Source organism: Dromiciops gliroides, chromosome 6, assembly GCF_019393635.1.
Source record: "Dromiciops gliroides isolate mDroGli1 chromosome 6, mDroGli1.pri, whole genome shotgun sequence".
Taxonomy (NCBI): Eukaryota; Metazoa; Chordata; class Mammalia; order Microbiotheria; family Microbiotheriidae; genus Dromiciops; species Dromiciops gliroides.
In genome coordinates, this window is record NC_057866.1 from 155989078 (window position 1) to 156006652 (window position 17575).

The following is a 17575-nucleotide window of genomic DNA, read 5'->3' on the forward strand; positions in this document are numbered from 1 at the left end:
GGGTTCAAAATTCCCTCAGAGGCAACTAGGTGGTACAGCGCATAGAGCACTGAGAGTGGAGTGAGGAGGGCCTGTATTCAAATCCTACCTCAGATAAAAGAGCTGTGGCCTGGCACAAGAGCATGGGCAAGTCACTTAATTTCTGCCTGCCTTAGTTTCTTCAACTGTAAAATGGGGCCAATAACATAACCTACCTTTCAGGGCTGTTGTGATGATCAAATGAGATAATATCTGTAAAGTGCCTGGCATTCTTAGGCACTATATAAATGCTTATTCCCTCTTTCCCTCAGGACAGGGTTTGTATTTCTCCCAGCTGAGTCTATACTGTCCCCTCATTTCTTCCCCCCGCCCCCCGCCAACATCTCTCATGCTATTTTATTTTGTTATCTTCCATATAAAACTAAAAGAGGCAGTGAGGTCCAGTGCTTCAAATGCCAGAATTGGAGAGTAAGAGCACTTGTGTATGAATCCTGTTTTAGCTACTGACTATGAGACCCTTGCCTGGTCACTTAATTTGTTCTCAGTATAAAATGGGAGAATAATGTCTATAGCACTTAGCTAACATATGCTTAGGATGAATTGAGATAAAGTATGTAGATGACAGAAATGATAGTTATATTTATTATTATCATTATAATATGACATGCCCTCTTAGTTACTTGCATGTTTGTCTCATTACTAGCAGACTATAAGATCTTTGAAGATAAGGATGGTGTTTTATCTCATTAGCACCTGGGATATCCTGAGCCTAGCATATATTTAATAAATAATTATGGAATTGTGTTATAGATATAGATTAGATAGAGATACAAACAGATAATATTTGTGCCTGTATATATCTATAAACAAAATTTTAAATGAGTCTCACACTTGTCATAGAGGATCAGGAAAGGAATAATGGTGTGGTGAACAGGGAGCTGGGTCTTGGAGGGAGAAGAATCTAGGTTCAAGTTTAGTCTCTGATACTTACTGGCTGTGTGACCCTGGAAAAGTCACTTAACTTCTCTCAGTGCCTCAGGCAAATTTCTAAAACAGGAGCTCTTTACGTTTTTGCTGTCATGGTCCATTTTGACAAACTGTTGAAGCCTATGGATCCCTTCTCATAATAAATGTTTTTAAATGCATTAAATAAAATATATAACATTATGATGGAAACCATTTCCATTAAATATAGTTATCATAACATAATTTTTAAATGTTTCATGGACTAAGGTTAAGCGTTAAATTGGAGAGGAAATTCTCATCTGCACAAGAGGAAGTTCTGGGAGGCTCCTTAGAATCCCCATGTTTTGTTAAAAAACAAAAAAGAGATTCCTGTGAAATATAGCAGGAGGGGAAGCTTTCAAGCTTGTGGAGCTTCAAGATGGTCATGTGGAAGAATTCAGAGGACCCTCCCCTGCCCTTCCTGAAGTCTGGCAAATGTGACAAACTTGTATCTTCTCATTCAACAGCCTGTGGCATAGCTGGTATTTAACTCACTTCCTGCTAGTTCTAGCAGGGTCTCCACTGTGTTTCTGAATTTGAATCCATCTTCTCCTTCAAGACCCTCTTGTCTATTCAGCTCTACCTTTTTCAGTATTTGCTTCTGGCTTTGGCTTCCACCCAGACACTGTTATTGGTCATTCCCAATATCTTTTTCTTTGGGCACTAACTTCCGCTTGTCTGATTCAGTTTTCACCCATGTCCCTCTGTCTCTATCAGAGAGATCCTGATAAAGATGATTCCCTTCTCTGCTTCCACGGAGAGAAAACTCTTATCAAACCCCGTGAGACCAGCAGAGGTACAGTCTTTGAGTGATCACATCATGGGATTCAACTGGGGGGGAAGAGTATAGGGGCTAACATTATCACCCCTTTGGGGGAGTAATGGCTCTGCTTCAAATTTTTTTCCAGTTACTATTGCTAACTGTGTTTCCCTCCAAACTATTTGCTCCCCATGATGTTTATTTTCTATTTCCTTTTACCCTATGCCTCTTCAAAAGTGTATTGTTTCTGACTGCCCCTCCCCCAATCTGCCCTCCCTTCCTTCACCCCTCCCCTATTATCTGCTTCCCCTCCCACTTCCCCACGGGGCAGGATATATTACTATACCCACTTGAGTGTGTATGTTAGTTATTCCCTCTTTGAGTCAATTCTGATGAATCCCCCGCTCCTCCCCCATCTTCCCCTCTATTCCATAAGCTTTTTCTTGATTATTTTAGATGGGACACTTTACCCCACTCCATGCTTCCTTTTCCCTTTCTCCCAGTGCAATCCTCTCACCCCTTAATTTTATTTTAAAGATGTCATCATGGGGCATGTGACACAGTGGACAAAGCACCCACCCTGGACCCATAAAGACATGAACCCAAATCCAGCCTCAGACATAAGACAGTGCCCAACTGTGAGACCCTGGGCCTGCCACCCAATCCTGACTGCCCCCCCCACTTTGGGGGAGTAATGGGGTAGAGAGGTCTGAACCAATGTAACTCCATCTGTGAAGGGACCTCCAAGTATGGAAACTCCCACTCATGCAGACTGACAGCCTCTGTTACAGCCTCTGTAAAGTCTTAGAAGTTTCAGTGCCAAGGGTGCATCAATAAGTTAAGTGACACACATAAATATGAGAAGTAGGTTCTGAACTCATGTCTTCCTTACTCCAAAGCCATTCTAGCCTGTCTCTCACATTTTATATCATATGATGGCATGTTTTCCAAAGGAAAGGCAACAGTTGTAGACTGAAGCGATGTCTGGAATCAATAACAATGCTAAACCAAAGAACAGAAGACTTAGCAGATCAGAAAAAATGCTAGAGTAATGGTACTGTTCATACTCCAAACCCTCCCTGGCTGCAAGGACACCTGGTGAGTTTCAGTGAACTCAATCTCTGATGTTTGTCTTTGTCTTTGTCTTTGTCTTGGAGCTGTGACCCAGGAGATAATGCAAAGGAAAAAAAGACAGCAGCTCTGCATCAACTGACAGTAATATAGAAAAGGGAGTAAAAATAGAGATGACTTCAAGCAATAAGTTTCAGGGCAGAGAAGGACTAGAGTGGGAAAAACACCCTCATATTGCTAAAAGAGGAGAGGAAGTCATACATATTTGTATTTCCCTCCCCATGACCTCTTCTGACATCAGTGAAAGAAATGCATAAATATTTCCTGAGGAAGAAAGTCCATCAATTAGCTACTGTGACTTCTTTTAAATCCATGGGAATTTATAATTGCTTTAAAATTTCATGGAGAAAAATGCAATAGTAGGATCTTTAACAAAATAACAATTTCTTTTTCCTGCATTAGTGACTAATCCTATGAGACAACTGTTGTCTATTACTCACTTCCGACTTCTCCCTCATGGGTTAAATGGTAAAACGAAGTGATTAAAACCCTACATTATAACAGCAATAAGTCTTTGATGTCCTAATGCAGTGCTTATAATGCAATGTAAGCACCAAGTCAGTAGGGATCATTTCATTCTTTGTCCTTGTACCTCCAGCTCCTAGCAGGTGGTTTGACCCATAGTAGGCATTTGCTACTGACGGACTGACTGAATGCTGTCTTTGTTCTTATTAATAACTTCTCAACAGTCTCAACTGTAGAAATCATGGAGGATTGGTAGAGTTGATAAAGGAGCAGATAGGTGGAACAGTGGATGGGCCTGGAGTCAGGAAGACTTATCTTCCTGACTTCAAATCTGGTTTCAGACACTTCCTAGTTGTGTGGCTCTGGGTAAGTCATGTAACACCGTTTGCCTCAGTTTCCTCATCTGTAAAATGAGCTGGAGAACTAAATGACAAACTTCAGTATATTTGAAGAAAATCCCAAATGAGGTCATGAAGAATTGGACGTGACTGAAATTACTGAGCAACAAACAACAGGGCTGATAAAGTAATGTCAATACAGGTAAATGAAAATGACAGTGACACCAAAGTGTTACAACCTCACAAGAATAGCAGGGTCCCATTAAGGAAAAAAAAAAAAAGAAACAAAAGAGAATAGAACAGGGTAATTGTGTGTCAATTCGACCTCCATTTACTTTTACAGATACAATTGACTCACAACAGAATTCATTTCTTGCTGTCTGTTCTGAAGCAGAAAAGCTTTCATAATTCAGTTTAATTTGATTCCTCTGTGTGTGTGCGTGTGCGTGTGTGTATACCCCAATCTCAGCTTGTCTTTAACATAAGGTTTGATAAGTTTCTAAAAAACACTCTCTGCAAATCATTACAAAGCACCAAACTGATAAGGATCTTAAGGATGTAATGATGCATTGCAGTTCCTGCTGGTGGAGAAGAGAGTTAAGGCTTTAGAGATGAAAAGGGACAGATAACAGAAAGCTACCACAAGTCAGCTGGCTTCCCTGGCAGATGTTTAGGAGAGGAGAAGTCAAACCAGATGTGTCTGAGCCTTTCCAAGGGATGTTTTAAAAGCATCCAAGGTACTGAAGTGGAGCAGGAAGAATGGAGAGCTGAAAACGACCGGCCACAAAATAAAAAGAATGAAAATAGGCCTTTCACACATCTCACACAAACCAGAAACCAACTGTGAGAGATAGAGATTCCTGACTGAACCTGTAATTTCCTTGGCTTAGGTAACTCACAGTTAGGGAAACTTCATCTAGCCCTGCTGGTTGGCATCTTCTCTGCCACTTAGCTTCTTGGAGGGTTGGGTGACCCTGACAGGTTAGGGAATATGCTCAGCATCAAAGGGCCAGGATATTTCAGGGGAGGAGTTGAAGCCAGGTCTTACTGGCCTCAGGGATGGTTCTTTATCCACTATGCCACACTGCCTCTGTTTTTTAAAACATTAATTCTAAATTTATTTACCTGATGTCAAGTCCTCTCAAGCCCTTGCTTTTACCTTCTATTCCTTTGCTTCAGAAAAAAATAAATAAAAAAGGTTTCCACCTTCATACAGTATTTTCATGTATGTGACATTGACAAGGGAACTCATTATTGTTGAAAGATGGTGGGGCAGCTAGGTGGAACAATGGATAGAGCACAGGCCCTAGAGTCAGGATGACATGAGTTCAAATCCGGCTTCAGACATTTAACACTTACTATGTGACCCAGGGCAAGTCACTTAACCAAGATTATCTCACCCAAACACAAAACAAAACAAAACAAAAGACAAACAACATCATCAAGAACCAAAATATGGGATGATATATAAGGGGCTTTTGTATAAATTATCTGAAAAGCAGAATTATGGAAAATGAGCTACCTACATCCCAAGGTCTAATGAGTGGTAAATAAAAACACCTTATGAATCTGAAGGTATCCATAAATGAATCTTCTGATTATTCTTTAAGTACATGTAAAATCAAAGTAGCACTTTTCAGGTATTATTTTATGAGGTAGGTGTTATTATTATATTCCATTTTCTACATCTGAAAACTGAGGTTCATAAAGGTGAAGACACTTGTCCAGAGTTCCAGAGCTAATGAATGTCTGATTAGGGATTTAAACACATTTATCCTAACCCCCAATGCAGTGTGCTACTCCCTAAGTCGGCAGTGTCAAATTCAAATAGAAACTGGAAGTCATTAAAGTATATATAACTATCATTGCTAGGCACACATTAACTTACAATCTACAAATTAACATTGTTTATGTTCTGCTGTATTTTATTTATTTTGTTAAATATTTCCTAATCACATTATTACATTTTAACCTGGTTCTGCCTACACTTAGTGTTGCCACAGCATGTGTCTCTACTAAGACACACTCTGTTTCTCATTTTTGAAGAGGAGCTTAGTTACTTACAGTTTTCTGCTAAGCAAAATAAAGGTAACAACGAACCATTTTGCTTGAAGCTATTACAAATCAATTTTGAGAAATGTTCTTAGGTAATTTTAAAGGGTAAAGAAAATAGCAGAACCATATCCAGGCAATGAAAATCCATGGTAAAGCTGACAATTTTGATAACAATTTGAACAGCCATATTAACTGGTGAAAACTGGGTTACTGAATAATTTTAAGAAATATAGTTTATTATTCTGGAGAAGAAGTAATGTAACTAGGAAAGAACAATCAAATGGAAAACAAGATACTGTATTTTTAATTTTGGCTCTGTCCATTAATTAGCACTATACTCCTGAAAACTATTTAATTTTTCTTAGCTTCAGTTTTCTCATTTGTAGAATGCAGAAGTTAAAGTACACGATCTAGACACCTTCAAAATCCATGATTTATTTTTCATACATATGATCATTTGAATCCAAAGCCATTAACATGGCCAACATATAATTTTTCATCTTCCCTATTAATGACTCTTTCTTCCAAACATCCCTCTTTCCATTGCGTCTACCACCATGTTCTCAGTAACCAGTTCATTATCTTGAAATCGACTCATACTCTTCTATCTCCCTTGGCCTCCGCATCCATTTACTTGCCAGTTCTAGCTGTACATCATTCACATTTGTCCCTTTCTTTCCACTCACATGACTATCATTATAGTTTAACTTTTTCATCTCACTTGCACTATTGTACTAGCCTGCTTATTGGAGTCTCTAATTCTAGTCTTTCTTCTTCCTGATACAACTTCTACACAGCCGCCAAAATAATCTTCCTAAGATACAGGACTGATTATCTTTTCTCTCTCAAAAACCTCTCTATTGGCACTACGTTCCAACTACTATGGAAACTCAATATAAAGTACAAGCCTTTAAGTTTCTCCCTAACCAGTCTTTAATTTGTCTTTCTTTATTTCATATTTTACCCACACACTCTAATGTTCCTGTCAACTTGGACTATTAGGTTTTCCCCAAACATGACTTTTCATCTTATACCTCTATTGTACAAGCCACTCTTCATGCCTGTAGTGATCTGTCTTTCCATTTCTGAGTCTCAGAAACATTATTTCCCCTCAAGCCTTAGCTCAAGTATCACCTTCTCCAAGAAGCCTTGCTTGGGTATCTCAACTCTCAGATAACCTCATATTTACTTATCTACATACATGTGAATCACTCAAGTAGGATATGAGCACCTAGGAGCAATTCAGTATGTTCAACTCCCAACACAAATCTTTGCCTGAAGTAATTTTAAAGGTTGGTTTATTGAAGTTGGCTGATATCTGGTTCCCCCACATAAACTTATTTATGATAGAAATTTGCTAGCAATCCTCTTCTTCCCATTTGGTGAAAATTGTGCCCAGTCTCTTTAGAAATTTTGACTTTCTGACAATCCCAAGATAGTGGGTCTGGATGAATGTGGGGTTCTTTTGTATGTAGTGCCATGCACATACTGAATACTGGAGCTAGAAGAAACTTAAAGAGAGCGAGGCTCCCTCATTTTACAGAGAAGGAAACTGGGGTTTGCATGGATAAAGTGACTTGCCCAAGAGCACAAAAGAAAACCAGCTGCCAGTCCTGGACTGATTCCCAGATGGGCGAGTTCTGTTTCTGTCTCACTACAGACATTATATGGTATACGATTGAAAAAGGGTTGTCAAAGATTCACATTTCAAGTGAGGATTATAATATATAAAGCTGCTGGAGTTTCTATATGGACATTACATTTTCTGACTGCAGAGAAGAGGTAGATTTTTCTAATATAGAAATTAGATTCTATCTACCTCTCCCATCTATCACACCTTCTTATCACCTCTATTCTTCCATTTATTGTTGTTTTATTTCCTTGAATTCTTCTTGGCTTTGGAATCATGAGTTAATATCATAAACTGAATTGATCATCTAAGAAAATCCTTTTCACTATGATCAAATTCCAAAAGGTGGTTGATACTGTATACTGAAAATAAAAGAGGTCTTACTTTGGTAGGGGATTTAGAAGGTTGATTAATTTCCCCTTGGAATATAAAGGAAGCTTCTATTATCTCCTTATGCTAGTAATCAGTGGTATAGGTGAAGTAGGAACTCCCATGGTTAACTACATGGAGGGTGTTGAAAATGGAGATGGAATGAATGTGTCTGTTTAGTTTTAGTAAGCTGATGCCGAAACTAGTGACATGAATCATAGAGAGGGAGAATGGAATGTAGATAAAGGGATGTGATTGTGCAGAAAAGGGAAACAATTTAAGGAACACAAAGTGAGTGAAAGATGAAGGTGCCTCCAGCCATATATATAGGTTTGCACAGATGTTCTAGGGCACAAAGAAATTTTACTTCTAGGGATGATGACAAGTGGGTCCTGTTACAGATGAATCATTTGACTTGTTATAGTCCTGAGATCCGAGTAGATTCTAAAAGGGAAGCCAGATTTCCTGGGTTATCAGGGAGGGATACAAATAGTCCCTCATGAGAATGTGGATTTAAGTGGGACTTTGAGATACTGCCAAATGAATTTTATTAGATATCACACCTATAGCTCAAAGTCGGTATGCTGTGTCTAGCTTTTAAAAATCTTCTTATACTAACAGACTCATGGCTATCTCTAGAATATCTAAAAATGCTGAGCTTTCTTGGGGTTGCTGTCAGGTCTGGGGAGAGAGAGCCTCAGCTACCTGCTCCTGGGTCCGGTGTTTTGGGAGACAATTGAAATTATTCAAGGGTTGAGGGTTATCATCTCAGGTAACCCAATGACTAACTGGCCATCTAACTAATTGGTCTTCATTCTGGAAGAGTATGGCATGCCATGGGAAATTCAAAATTGACATAGTTTTCTTAAATTGGATCTGGCATGAAAAGTACATTTTTATTCAATAGTTATAGGAATAGAGTTTGGTTCTATTATTTCATGACATGGGGAACACTTTCTCTACCACTTACTTGCTTGAAGGATTGAGAAGTTAAGTGAATTGCCTAGGTTTTCTCAGAGAGAGTATGTGTCCAAGGAAAAGCTTGAACTCAGTACTTTTTAATGTCTAATGATAGCTTTATCTGCTACAGCATACTATCTCAAGTTATATCTTCTAGAGTTATATTACAAAGTATATGAATACTTTATTTAATTTAATTTACTCCTAATGCCTAACAACAGCTATACATTGATCATATTATCTTTCAGATAATGTATCACATCCATTTAAGCTGGTGCTAGTCCACAGGGTTTTTCTGACCTGTATATCACATACTCCAAATGCTTTCATTTCTCACTTTTATAAAACCCATCTTGTCAAATTTATATGGGATTTTTGAATACAGAGCTCTGTACAAAGATGTTGCATTTAATGCTTGAATTAATACATTTGACATCAAGTTGGTAGGGTTTTTTATAGTAAAGATATCCATGTCATGGCGCTGAGATATCCACATGCACTGATCCAATAATGAAGAAATGAATGATGAAAATGCCAAAAGGATATGAAGTAACAAAAAGGCAAGGAACTTCAGGGATTTCTCATGAGTGGGGGTATAAAACCATAATTGGCAGAACGGTAGCACACACCACTGTCAGCTGCTATCATTAAGCTGCTGCCTGGATAAAGGCATCTGGGAGGCTAATGGCATACCAGGAAAACAGTAGCCCCCTCCAATGTATCAGGTGGCAGTTCCAGGCTGGGGGCAGGGCAGAGTTACCCACCCATATTGTGGGTACTCTTCTAATCCATCCTTTGTAACAAAGAGACAAGTTTGTTTAGCTATTTAATTAATGCCTGTCCTTGTTGACAGACATTGTGAACAAGGTGCTTTTTTCTCCATTACTGCTTTGACTCTAGATTTAATTACTTTGGCAATTAATCCAGAAGCATGACTTTAGGCATAGCATTTAAGCCATCTGTGTTGCTATACTGTTCTTTACTTTTTCAAGTATCACTCCATTCTCCTGATGAGTGATATGAAAAGAATGTAAGGTAGGAAGTTAGCAGTGTGAAGGCAGGCACTGCAGGGGAGGGGAGCTATTAATCACATCTTGGGAAGACTGTGCTTTATTTAAGCTGGACAGAGGTGTTATTGGGGATACTTGAGAAAATTTAGGGACCAAGCTCTGACATTAACTAGTTATGTCACCTTGGGCTAGTTACTTACTGGAATTCAATTTCCTCATCTGTAAAACAAGGAGATGGGGCCAGATGATCTTAAGGTTACCATTCCACACCGTCATTTGAAGACTATGATTTTCAATACAAATATTTTTCAAACAAGGGCATGGTTGATTCATTTGCAAAATGATGACACTGGACCTCATCTCTGAGGTTTCTTCCAGCTCCAACCTTCTCTGCACACATACCTTTCAACTTATGTCTTGATGAATCAAGATGAAATATATGTTCCCTGGCTCTTATTAAAAATGAGAACAGTCTCTTCGTCCCTCCCTCCCTATCCCTCCCCCCTCCCCAAATGGAGCCATTTGTTCTTTTAAAGACTAAAGGCATTTAGCAGAGGTAATGAATTTCTTTTGTCTTTCACATCACAAATGGCAAGTAATCAAAATCCTCTTAGTTTCTCTAAGTGTTTGATCACAGAGTGTGGCATGCATTTGAAATAATGAAAGCAGGAATGGCTGGGGGGAGAGGGAGAGAAGGAAAAGGCAGAAAACAACAGCTGTATGGTACCTTCTCATACAATCCAGCGCCCTGACGAAGAAGTCCTTGTGCAGCTGATGTTCATCTCTCAAGATGGAGCACTGCTCAAGGGTAACTGACATAGACGTCCTGTCTTTGGCACTTTTACAACAGGTGATTCGAATCCCATTGAGTTTGCGGCAAATCTGCAAAAGCAAAAATGGATTGTTGCTTGTTCACAAGCTGCTTTGAAATATCATAATATTGAAGAAATAAAGCAGTATGGTCTCCAAGGGGAAGAATTATTGACTTTGGAGTCAAAGGTCCCTGTGCAATCTGGGCAGGCAGCCCATTTCACCTCTGTGGGTTCAGTTTCTTCATGTGAAGAATAAGAGGTTTGAACTTGATGTCTCAGGTATCTTTTAGCTTTTAATCTATGAAATCCCCAAACTAAGTTTAAAAAAATTTTTTTAATTATTGAATAAAACAAGTATTTCCATAATATAGTACAAGAAAAAAGATGATGTCAAAGTGTAAAAACCTACTACCTTCAAATATGAACTATGAGTGCAATCGATTTCCTTTATATTTGGAATGGTTTTCTAAATGTAACTATTTCTTAAATTAAAACTCCTAAATTAGAATAACAAGTCAAATGTGTTCTTCTCCCTGTGGTAAACAGATTCTTGAAAACATGCTTAAGGTGCTAAATGTCTAATGTAGATAAAATGTGAGTTGGCAAAGATGGACTTTAACATGAAGTGGATACAGCTGTACTGTTGTAATAATTCTGTTGTCAGGCTCTGTTTTAGGTGCTGGGGATACAAGACAAAACTTTAATACAATTTGCCCTCAGGGTGTACAGTCTATTGACCATCAGAAAGGCAAAATATTGTGAGATACCTTCTATTGAACACATTTGAAAAAAAATTACAATGGTCCTATTAAGATGATAGGAAGCAAGGTTTAGCCACGACTTCATACACAAGATTTCTGAGCACTCAGTGCTCTGGGCAACTTTCTAAGACTCTAACTGGTAGAAAAAGGATCAGCATGCATTAGTAAAGAGAATTTTTTCATCAGGATCTTTCCTAAATCAATGAGATTATAAACACCTTTTTCTCTCTACTCCACTTAGTTGTTATTGCCCTATTTAACCCTAAAATTATTTTGAAGTTAATTTAGTTAAAATATATTTTGTATTTACTTATCTAGGTATCGCTTTGTTAGAATGAATGTTCCTTGAGGGCAGGTATTCATGCATGTACACATTCCTGTATATTTACACCTAGACTTATGATTTTACAGATGTAAGGAAGTCTTGATCTAGATACTTCATCCACCAAAGTGCACCAACTACTCATAGTCTTAGAGAGCAGCCTGGGGTACAGTTGAGCTAAGTGACTTGCCCACAATCACACAAATAGTGTAAGTCTGAGGCAGAACTTGAATTCAGGTCTTGCTAACTCTAAGTAGCAAATTGTTGAATTTGAATTGAATAGTAATATGGGCTTATTTCAGAGCATCTAGGTGGTTCAGTGAATAGAACACTGGGTTTGGAATCAGGGACACTCTTCTTCCTCAGTTCAAATCTGGCCTCAGATACTGACTAGCTGGGTAACCCTCAGCAAGTCACTTTACCCTGTTTAGCTCAGTCTCCTCATCTATAAAATGAGCTAGAGAAGGAAATGACAAACCATTCTGGTATCTTTGCCAAGAAAGCCTCAAATGGGGTCATGGGATGGGTTTATTTAGAACAAGAATTTCCTTTTCTTCTACTTTGTGGAGATGGAAATGAAATCTTATCTATTCAGTCTACAAAAAGAATCCCTCATGCTAAGTTACTGAATGAGATGGCTCTCTGGCAAACCCTCCATGGCCCAAAGGTTGATGAAGCTAGAAACCATCAGGTAAGCTGATCTCTAAGGTCCCTTATATCTCTGACATTCTCTCTTTTATGGAATGTGTGTTTTCAAAAGAATCTGGTTTTTTTTAATCAATGTGTATTTCTGAATATGCCTATCTTGACAGTGAAATATGTATTGTTTCAAATTTAGGCTAATGTTGGAAAACTGACCATACTAACAATATATTAGCTGGAGAATGACCAGTTCTTATTTTTATGCCAATGTATCTGTTAATCTGACCATTTCCCTTAACCAAAATTGTTTGCAAGCATCAGGCTTCTTTAAAATTCCATTTAGATTTTTTTCAAGTTCAATCAGGAGAATTAGATCTGCTACAGATAGAGATTCTTCAAACTGAAAAATGAAACTCCACAGGCAGAAAGATTTTATTGGGCAGACAATGAATAGGTAAAGTTAAAAAAAAAAAGCCAGAAGTGGAGAATTTTTCAGAAATTTTCAAGAAAGGTTTGTGACTTGCTTCCTTGTTTAAGCCTATCCTAGCAGAATTAAGATCCTGAAGCCCAAAAGCACAATCCTTAAATTGAACAATTCAGCACCAACAGAATCTGGAAAGGGGAAATTCAAGGTTATGTACAAGGATATGGTAACCACCACATTCATAAGCTTTATGGGAAAGCAAACAGTTGTCGATCTGGACGCTACTGTCATATTCACCTTGTCTCTCTGCTGGAGGAAAAAAAAAAAGCAAGACTTTTGTGATTTTGTTCAATTATGAAACAACATGTATACATGTATACATGGCTGGGAATTTTTGGTGTTGCACGTTTATGCATAAAAATTTCTAAATGTTAAAGCTGAAAGGATCATAGGTTTTCAAACTAGAAGGATTTTATACATGTGGCAAAAGGAATAAACATTTTTATAGCACCTACTACGTGCCAGGCATTGTGTTAAGATCACCTAGTCTATCCCCTGCTGTCTTGTTATATGAATAAGGAAACTAAGGCCCAAAGAACTAAATTGATTTGACCAAGGTCTTATCCAGGAGACTAAATGAAATTTATTACTTTGTTCTTACAGAAAAAAAAAAATTAAAAAGGTTCTCTTCCCTTTCTGTGTATATCCTAATCAATGCTGGGATATTCTTAGTTTATTTCAAGGTTAATGAATTATAGGATAAGACGCATGTGTTTGAAATGCCTGCTTTTAAACTATAATAATAGGGTACCTTTGCACATCATTTACATCTTTGCAACAAATCTATGACATTTTACTAATAGGGACACTGGGACTCTGAAAGGTAACGTACCTGAAATTACGTATCTTAAATGGGGCAAGGGCCAGACTTTCAACAAGATCTCTGGAATCTAAGCCGAGTTTTCATCTCTTCCTCTGGATATAAGAGCTTTCCCTTCATAATTTCTTTTTTTCAATGTTTTTTTTCTTTTTCTTAGCAGTGTTGGTTTGATTCTAGTGAGGTCTGGCATAAAGGAGGGCATTGACCTGAGGGATAATTTCTGCAGTGTCTGAGTTGGAACTACCACCACTTGTGCATGTGAATAAGGAGCTTACCTGCAGGAACAAAAGGCCTTTTTTTACCTAAGGGTAAAAAGGTCCTGGTTTCCATGGAGCCTTTCAAGCAGCATCCATAAAACTGAGGCTACCCATCAAAATCAAATCACCATCATGTCCAAATGGTCACAGCCTGAATATGTCAACTTGCTTGGTAAGATGTTTAAGTGACCTTCCCAAAGTGTTGTTCCCTATTAAGGTTGGCAAATTGCTCCAATGGTTTTGTCAAAAACAATGCTCAACAGAAGTTTGTAAAAGGCCACTCTGACCTAAAGTTATCTCACAGATTGTCCGGGGATGAGTGTTTCCCCAAATTGTCATGCTGACCTCCAAGAATTGGCAGACTGTCTACAGTTGTGGAAAGCATTCCATCCTTGTCCCTACATCCAGTATCTTTAGCTTTCTTCAAGGAACCTCAAGTAGCACAACCCACTGGAAGCCTTTACAAGACTCTTCTCACCCCCCAAGTATCTGCTATTTTTCTTATCTGTCAATATCCTCCTAAGGGAATATAAACTCCTTGAGGTCAGGGATGATTTTTCTTCTTGTCCTTTTATCTCTGGTTCTAACAGAGTACCTGGCACATAACAGGTATTTAATAAGTATGCCTGAGATTGGATTGAATTCATTTGAAGGCTGAAGTGGATATCCTCCATAGTCTTTACTCTGCAGCTATCATGGCCACATCCATAAGGAAAAAAGATTCATAAGCATGTGTATGACAACACATTAATATACATTTCATTATAAGATGAATGTTCTCTGTTCTTAATTTGAAAGAGAAATATGAAAAAGATGAAGGGGAGGAAGATGTAAAAATAAAAGTTTAACAGGAGTGCACTAGATGGCACAATGGATAAAACACTAGCCCTGGATTCAGGAGGACCAGAGTTCAAATCTGACCTCAGACACTAGACACTTACTAGCTGTGTGACCTTGGACAAAGTCACTTAATCCTTATTGCTCAACCAAAAAAAAAGTTTAACAGGGCCCTATGAGGGTGGACCTGCTGGCAGTAGTTTGTGGTTGGAGGGAGTCACTGGGTTGACTTGCTTGGGGAGGCTCTAATACCATTACATTTAATGAAGCCTATTAAACAGGTTTAGGAAGGAATTTTAGGATAGATTCTGAGAGGATCATTGCATGTAGAAAAAAGGGAGTCGTAGAAACCAACCCTCTCATTAAAAACATGAAGAAACTGAGGCCCAGGGAGGAAGGAACTTACAACATACATGCAGTAAGTAGCAAAGTTGGGATTTGAACCCAGGTACTCTGATTAAAATTCCTGGGTTTTTTTCCTTCTCCATTTTGCCAAAGGTTATATTGGAAAAATTCTAGATCAGATAACCATTTGAAATCAAATTGAGGGAAGTCCATAATACCCAGAGAAGTTTGAAAGATAGCAAAGAGAACCACTTTTTTTTACATCAACTGTTTTTACAAAAGTTGGAACCTTACACTCATCAGAATAGGCTCAAAGACCTTAATTTCATCAGAGTTGGCACAAGGAGGGATTAACATACACAGCCAACTGGGTTGAGTAATCAATCTATCTAAAATGGGCAGTGAATGAGCCTTACACTCATCAGAATTGACTCAAAGACCTTAATCTCATCAGAGTTGACTCAGAGAGGGAATACCTACACACTCAATTGGGTAGAGTAATCTATCTAACCCAGCAGAACAATAGGAAGGGAAGGGGATAAGGAGGGGTGAAAGAAGGGAGGGCAGATTGGGGGAGGGGGCAGTCAGAAGCAAATCCCTTTTGAGGAGGGATAGGTTGAAAGAAGATAGAAAATAAAGTAAATATCATGGGTAAGGGAATAGGATGGAGGAAAACAGTTAACTGTGAAAAAGAGAAAAGAAAAAAAATGTACAAAAATGTTGGGGCAACACTGTCAAATATTCATAATGAACTTTTTTCCTCTTAAAAGATGACCTGCAAAAAGAAACAGAAGAAGGAACCCTAAAGCCTATGCTCTCTAGATTGAGGTAGGTCAGAGAAGTCTGTTTATTCTGAATCATGAGACAAAGTTATCAGTGGAAAGACCAGGTGATTAGATGAGCAATCTTTCAGAATGGAATCTTTTGAGGATGGTTTCTCCATTGCCCTCCCAAATCCAGGACATTGATCCAATAATCTCCTCTTTCCCTTTCTGTTTCCTAGATAGAGATCTCTGATTCTATATGGACCTTTGGGAGAAAAGCAAAAAATTGTACCTTGTCAGACAAGAAACTTCATGAAGTTTCAGTCTACTGCTGCAAAAGTCTGTATGTTAAAAAAATGCACTTAGGGGCAGCTAGGTGGCACAGTGGATAAAGCACCGGCCCTGGATTCAGGAGTACCTGAGTTCAAATCCGGCCTCAGACACTTAACACTTACTAGCTGTGTGACCCTGGGCAAGTCACTTAACCCCAACTGCCTCACTAAAAAAAAAAAAAAAGCACTTAACTGTACTTTTGTTCCCAGGTTTCAACTCATTGTTGTTTAGCTATCCTGAGATGCATTATAGTGCTTCTAGATGGTGTTTTGAAGCGGGCATCAGGAAGACCTAAGTGAAAATAATTTCTCTTGACACTGGATTGTATGGCTATGAACAAGTCACTTACCCTCTTAGTACTGCTGTAAGGCAGTAAGCTGCACTGCAAGGACAGGTCTGCATTGGGAAGGGACATTTCTTCACTGGGAGTTTCCCTATGTCAGTGAAATCAAAGGTCTAGTGTATGTGTATGTGTGTGTGTATGTGTGTGTGTATGTGTGTGTATGTATGTGTATGTACATATGTATACATACATTCAAGCATAGCATACTTCTTTAATATGTCTGTATAGATAGATGTGTGAGAGGGATGGGAAGAATGAAAAGGAGAGAAGAATAGGGAGGGGGAAAGGGCAGGGAGGAGAGAGTATAACACAGTCTTGTGATTTCATTGGTGTGAGGAAACTCTTTCCACCAGGGTAGATCCCAAACAGCTCTGTAACATATTCAGAAAGAACTGCTGGGCGGCAATGACAGATTAAATTACTAATGTGTTCTAACACAGGACATGAAACAAGGTTTTTATGACTATAAAGAAAATTCCCTATACACTATTATTATGTTGAGACCCCCTTTTTCTCTCCCTGCCCCATTCTTTTTTGGGGGGGGGAGGGGGAGGCAAATGGGGTTAAGTGACTTGCCCAGGGTCACACAGCTAGTAAGTATCAAGTGTCTGAGGCCGGACTTGAACTCAGGTCCTCCTGACTCCAGGGCTGGTACTCTATCCACTGCTCTACCTAGCTGACCCCCCTTCGTTCTTGGCCTTTCCCTCCCCTCTCTGTCTTTGTCTCTCTGTCCCTCCTGCCTTTCTTCTGTCTCTATTACTCCCTTCCTCTCTCTCTCTGTCTCCTCCTTTCTCTCTCTCTCTATTCTACTTCCCTCCCTCCACCCTGTGCCTCTGTTTCTTTCTATTTCAGTATGGTGCATACATTATGTATGTTTCCTTATCAGTATAGTTAAAAATCTCATAATCTTATCTTTGACAAGACTGCCAGTGTGGTCCTAGACATGTTAAAGTAAATACAAAGTAATTTTAGGGGAGGATGGAGTCCTAACAACTGGAAGGTGAGGTATTCACTGACATACCCCTAAGGAAAATGATTCATAATTATACTTTTCCTGACACATTAGGATACACTTCATAACCCTATCTGTGTTTTTATCTGTTCCTATCTTGGAAAATAAATATGAAAAAAGGACAAAGGGTGGGTATAGGAA

General features: G+C 38.7%; 1 protein-coding gene across 3 annotated transcripts in view; it reads right to left on the bottom strand.

Annotated features, from left to right (window-relative positions):
- INPP4B (inositol polyphosphate-4-phosphatase type II B) overlaps positions 1-17575 on the bottom strand; it is a 965936-nt gene that overhangs the window by 59306 nt on the left and 889055 nt on the right. For all 3 annotated transcript variants that reach the window (XM_043973131.1, XM_043973128.1, XM_043973129.1), the window contains one exon: positions 10430-10584. In XM_043973131.1, the coding sequence (XP_043829066.1) occupies positions 10430-10584 (155 nt within the window). The remainder of the gene's footprint in view (positions 1-10429; positions 10585-17575) is intronic.